Source organism: Tupaia chinensis, unplaced genomic scaffold (assembly GCF_000334495.1).
Source record: "Tupaia chinensis unplaced genomic scaffold, TupChi_1.0 Scaffold149184_1, whole genome shotgun sequence".
NCBI classification, from domain to species: Eukaryota; Metazoa; Chordata; class Mammalia; order Scandentia; family Tupaiidae; genus Tupaia; species Tupaia belangeri.
The window spans coordinates 2,083,525-2,089,175 of NW_006209032.1; the positions used below are offsets into that span (position 1 = coordinate 2,083,525).

The 5,651-nt window shown below is 52.6% G+C and overlaps 2 protein-coding genes and 1 long non-coding RNA gene across 6 annotated transcripts in view; 2 read left to right on the forward strand and 1 right to left on the reverse strand.

Annotated features, from left to right (window-relative positions):
* The window catches only part of LOC102479334 (uncharacterized), a 9,793-nt gene extending 5,930 nt beyond the window's left edge, over positions 1–3,863 (forward strand). Inside the window, exons 1-3 of one of the 3 annotated variants that reach the window (XR_001369894.2) lie at positions 1,973–2,039; positions 3,110–3,320; positions 3,807–3,863. This is a non-coding gene — a long non-coding RNA (uncharacterized LOC102479334). Of the gene's footprint in view, positions 1–1,972; positions 2,195–3,109; positions 3,321–3,806 lie in introns of those variants that run through there. The other 2 variants (XR_003548327.1, XR_003548328.1) reach the window with 2 other exon arrangements.
* The window catches only part of KLHL18 (kelch like family member 18), a 121,581-nt gene that overhangs the window by 20,247 nt on the left and 95,683 nt on the right, over positions 1–5,651 (forward strand). The window lies entirely within an intron of this gene.
* The window catches only part of KIF9 (kinesin family member 9), a 40,819-nt gene continuing 36,876 nt past the window's right edge, over positions 1,709–5,651 (reverse strand). For both annotated transcript variants that reach the window (XM_006171030.3, XM_006171029.3), the window contains 4 exons: positions 5,536–5,651; positions 5,154–5,269; positions 4,670–4,774; positions 1,709–1,998 (listed from right to left, as the gene is read on the reverse strand). The exon at positions 5,536–5,651 is cut by the window's right edge and continues 58 nt beyond it. In XM_006171030.3, coding sequence (XP_006171092.1) covers positions 1,948–1,998; positions 4,670–4,774; positions 5,154–5,269; positions 5,536–5,651 — 388 coding nt within the window. In that variant the 3' untranslated portion in view covers positions 1,709–1,947. The remainder of the gene's footprint in view (positions 1,999–4,669; positions 4,775–5,153; positions 5,270–5,535) is intronic.

Consider the following 5,651-nt stretch of genomic DNA (forward strand, 5'->3'; position numbering starts at 1 on the left):
TCTGGAATGCCGCACATCTGCGAGGACACAAGGCCCACTCGCTCCCTGTCCTGTCGAAGCTCTGTTCCTGGGAAGACTGTAGAGGGTGGTCTACTGTGTACTACCCTCTGGCTCTGCCCACCCGAGCCCACTTGTTTCAGCATGTGCTGGAACGGACCAGAGAGTGATGATGAATGAACTTGAGGCCAATGTGACAAAATTGGACCAACTGCCATTGCAGAGGCCCAGCCTGCCGTGGCCAGCAGACTCCAGGACTGGCTGACTAAGCATGTCCTCCAGGCAGGACATCCAGCAGGGCCATGCCACTCCAGCCAGCGATGGGAACTCAAGGGATGAGGAACTGGTGACACCAACAGCTGCTTACTGGGCCCCAGCCACAGGACGGGCTCCGTGTGTATGTCCTATTTGCTGACAAGTCCCAAGGACCTGGGAACCCCAAACAAGTCCCTGGAAGGGTAGGAGCTGCCAAGGAGAGAAGGATTCAGAACTCTCTGCCTCAGGCTCTGCCTGGTCTCTGAAAGCCATTTCAGGACTGTCACCTGTCAGTAAGAGAGAAGCGACTGAAGAAAGAGGTCAGAGACCTCCAGAAAAGTCTTTCTGCCTTCTTTTTCCCTTTCTGCCTTTTTTCCTTTTTTTTTTTTTTTTAAAGAGATTTTTGCTACAAGGCATGTGTGTTCACTGGAGAGGCAGATACGGAAAGCGAGAAATTGTCCCCCAGGGGGAATGGCTATGCTGCAACCCCTTCTCCTCTACTTTCCTCTCAGGATTTTGGGCACGCATGTGCACGCACCCAGTGAGTTTTAGGCCATCAAGTCCAGGACTTAAACCATGGTCAACTATGTGGGCATCCAGTGTCATAACCATTATGCCATCTGCTGGTCCCAAGCCATTCTGCCTTTTCTCTCACTTTCAGTTTGCTATAGGGTGTGTGCCTTCAATAGAGACAGAGGGAGTGAGGAGGAAGCTCTGAAATTTCCTCGCTGGCCCCATCACTCAGCCTGAAGCCCCCAGGCCCTGACTTTGCTCTCTGAGTGAAGTGTTGATAGTAAGTCTCCCTGTGGGACCGCCACCAGCGCACAGGCTGCAGCCTGCGAACTGACGCAGAGTGACGTCTTCTCTTCCCTGCCCAGTCCTGACCGTGCGACCCCTGTCCCCATCGGGGTAAGCTGGCCACTTTCACCTGTGCCTGTCTTCTACACCTAGAGAAGAGAAAGAGGAAAGGAGGGGAATAGAGAGAGAGAGAGATACGTGGAGAGAGAGGGACAGACACACCATGACACCTCGCCCACACACTTGCTGGCCAGGAAAGGCTGTGATGTCCTGGTAGCCTGCAGAGGGCTTGTCCAAGTGCTCCCCGTGCCCGTTCCCTGGCTGACAGACCCGGCTCTGCCTCATCCCACTCCAGGCAGTGGCTGGACCCAGTCCTCTCCTAGTTGCCATGGAAGGAGGCCCCCCTCTTGCCTCCTCTGGCTCAGGAACACACAAAGGATGCCTCGAGGGAGCTGTGGGAAGTGGGGCTCCTAAGACCAGGTTGGTCCCAAGATATCCATCCAAGAAAGAAAGGAGACTACCTGCAGGACAGAAGCCTCCAGGAGGAGCCTGGGGAGCTGCTTTCTAGCTTTCCTCCTCAAGGCTCCATCTTGACCCCACCTCTACATAAGAAAGACATCCTTTGTGGCACAAATAAGTTCTTGGATGAACAGTGAAAGACCACAGTGGAAAGGCATTTTATCCGGTCCCTGCATACAAGGTAGCTGACTAAAGCCGAAAGTGTTCTGTGGAGATGAACAAGGGTGTCACCGAAGGCTGCTCCTGCAGCAGGCCTTCCTGTGCTCTCTGCTGGGACTTGGCCTTGCAGCAGAGGGCCAAGCAACGACGGCGTGAGCAGCTGCACTGGAGCAGGCTGGCATCACCAGTCTCCTCCTCCCAGGTACTGGTGATGAGATGCTATTTTCTATGTGACTGTTGGAGACCCATCATGGCTTTCAAGTAGTTGTGCTGAATGCAGACAAGGGGAGAAAACAGAAATTGATCAGAAGGTATGGACTTAGGGACCCAAAAGCCATGCCACCCACATTCCTCCTGTCACTCTTCCCGCAGACTTCAGGTTTGGACAAGGATGCCTTTGACTAGCTCCAGTTCTGTGAGAAACAACATTCTGTTGAAACTTTCCCATTCCTTTATCCTAAAGGAGGTATGTAAAACTATTTTATGGGACCGGCAGTTGGTGTAATGGCTATGTTGCTGGACTCCCATGTAGTCAACCATGGTTCAAGTCCTGGACCCAGTGGTTTAAACTCAAGCCAGACGCCTGTGCATGTGTGCCCAAGATCCCGAGAGGAGAATGGAGGAGAAGGGATTGCAGCATGGCTATCCCCCTTGGGGGGAAGGGGGCTGATTTCTCGTTTTCTGTCTCTCTGTCTCTCTGTCTTTCTGGTGAGTGCATGCACCCTATAGTAAAAACTTCTCAAAAACAAAACAACAACCAAAAAAACCCCTATTTCACATGGTCTGGTGGGCATGTTTAACAGGAGGCCTGCTGGGGCCAACAGGGGGCATGGAGGATATAATGCTGGGTCCCATCTTAACAGCTGAAGAAGGTATTAATAAACTGGAAGAGGAATCTAAAAATTATCTAAATTACAGCACAGAGAGAAACAAAAGAGATTTTAGGAAATACAGAGGATGACCAGCAGGTGTGGAGGTTAAGGTGGCTGGATCCCATGTGACAGACCGTATGATTCATGTCCCAATCCTGGCGGCTTGAAAGACATACTAGGGGCTGGCAGGTGACATGATGGTTAAGGCTCTGGACTCCCACGTGGTTGACCATGGCTAGAGTCCTGGACCTGGCAGCTTAGTTTCTTATTTTTCCCTTTCTCTCTTTCTCTGTCTCCATCTGGTCAAATTAAATAACAATAATAAATAAAATTAAGCAAATAATTATTAAAAAAAAAAACCAACAACTTATTTCTTAGACAAAGAAAGACACACACACTGGGTATGTGTGTGTACATGCTCAAAATCCTAAGAATGGAAGAGGGATTATGATGTGACCATCCCTCCCAGGGAGTGATTTCTCACTTTCTCTCTGTCTCTCTCTGGCCAGTGCATGCCCCTGGAGCAAACCACCAAAAATAAATAATTACATAAAAAGCCTGTAAGTGTGATACACAAAGTCTGCTCCTGGACTACAGCTTGGGGCTTGGACATCCCCTGGGAGCTTAATGGAAATGCAGACTGTCAAGCTCCACCCCAGACCGGCTGCAGCAGAACGTGCCTTCTAAGGAGAGCCGGGCGGTCCGTGTGCGGGGCACCAGGTAAGAGGTGGTGCTTCGTGGACCTTTCAGAATTCATGTAACAGTCTCTGAATGGACTCTAGCTCCTCGTCGTCATCAAGCTGGTAAAGATGTCCGCCGAGGTAGTCCTCAGTGTAGAGTGAATTCAACTGGAGGAGGAGCTTTCTGATTGTGACAGAGAGTCCAGATGCTAAGAGAGCAGCCTGAGGGGACTGCCTGGGCAACACCGTGAGACTCTCAGAAAGTGCTGGGCATGGCCGTGCAGGCGTGGGGTCCCAACAGAGTACAACTACAAAGGCCATAATTAAAGACAAATGGCAAATAAGGAAAAATAGTTGCAACTCATACCACAAAGAGAATTTCCCTTGTACGTAAGAGTTCCTACAAATGAATTAAAAAAACCCAAAACCTATAGGGAATGGGCAAAAATATGAACAGTTTACAGGGGGAAAGGTTGTAATGATTCGTGAGTGTTTTTTTCTGTTGTTGTGTTGTTTTGGTTTTTAGATTTTCGCCATATGGTGCATGTGCTTGCCAGAGACAATGAGAGGAAAAGTGAGAAACCACCCTCTACAGGGATGGCTACAGTGCAATCCCTTCTCTATTCTCCTCTCGGGATCGTGGACACACATGCACATGCACTCAGCGTGATTTTCAAGCCATTGGTCCGGGACTTGAACTGTGATCAGCCACGTGGGAGTTCAGTGCCTTAACCACCATGACAAATACTGGTCCCTCATGTTTTAATGTGTAAAGCACCTGAATGTATCACCTACTGAAAATATAATTAAACCACTACAAAAATATTTTTGTGTAAATAAGCTCATTGGGGTGTTACCCCTTGTGCCTTGCCCCCTGCTGTATAAACTGCCTCTGGGCACAGTGGGGCAGCAGGGCTCTGTGTTCTGGCTCCAGGCAGGGCCTTCGCAGAGTGAGGAACCTCTGCTCCAGCCCAACGAGCTCCAGAGGAGAGGCCCAGGCCCGACCTGCGGCTAACACCTTGGCTCGCTCTGCTCCGGCTGCGTGTGGTCCTCTGTCCCTGCTACCTGTGCATGGTGAGTCCTACTGGGGAGCAGGCTGTGGTCTCATGGGATCTCTGGGCCTTGTTTCGGGCTGTGAACCACACAGTGCTGGCTTAGCTCTCACCAGCCACGTGCAAGCGTGGTCATCTGTGGGACCCTTCTAGGGTACAGCCCAGTCCCAGTCTGGAGCTGGCAGAAGACGCCAATGCCTGTGGGAGACTGGATCTCCCTGAGCTGGCACGGTTCCTCCCCACCCCCGCCTCTCTGCAGCAGGCAGTGTGATTCTGGGTTTCCTGGGAAGAGGGTTCCTAAGGCCCAGCCCCTAGAGACATGAACCTTGCGTGTTACCTTCTGTTCTGTCTTGAATTTGGCATTGTAGAAGGAGACGGAATCAGGGCCCTCGGGCAGTGCCGTCTGCTGCAGCTGGCTGAACCTGTCCTGGTCATCTTCTCCCTGGGGAGGCCCGACCAGCACAGCCCCTTCAGCCTGACACTGTCAGGGTGCCCCCAGCAGCGCCTGTGATGGGCGTGAGGGCAGTCCCTCGCTGGATTGGCAACCCCCCCACCCAAGGTGTCACAACCATCCACGTCTGTCAGCGTGCTCAGATGCTCTGTAACTGCCATCTGGCAGGTGAGCAACCCCACAAAAGTAAAAGTAGCAAGAGTGGCGTTTTCTGTGTTCCCATCCTGGATAACTATACATACCACCTGCTTGGGCCAGCCTGGGAGAGGTGGGAGCATCCCACATCCTGCCACGTTTGTGCAGAGAACAGGACGAGAGGGGCTCCCCACTGCCTGTGCTCAACATGCGCACCCCCAACCGGGCCACTCACCAGGGACACGATCCTGCTGACAGGCACCATGCCTGGTCGGATGCTGCTGCCTGGCTTCAGTGCCGCCTGCATGTCCTCAGGGATGACAAAGGACTCATTGTACCAGATGTCGAATTCTGCAAGAAGCCGGGAAATAGTACCATGGGTGTAAGGGAGCCCCTGAGGAGGCACGCAGAGGCTGTGTGCTCCCGTCTTGTCCCCCTCACTTCTTGCTCCAAGGTCTCAGCCCATCCCATCTCCGTCTCCAGCCCTCCTAGTCCTGAAGGAACATGTCTGAAGCCCTGCCCCGCCTCTCCCTCTGCCAGAGATGCTCAGAGGGTGCCTGTGGAACTCAAGCTGTGGCCTTGCCCCGAGCCTCCCTGGACCTCCCCCGCTGTCACACCCATGAGCAGGCGGTGGCGACACTGATCCACCAGGCGCTGGCAGTACTGGATCTCGGCCTTGAGGTCACACAGGTCCTGGTACTCGCTCCGGTACTGCTTCTTGAGGTCTTTGACC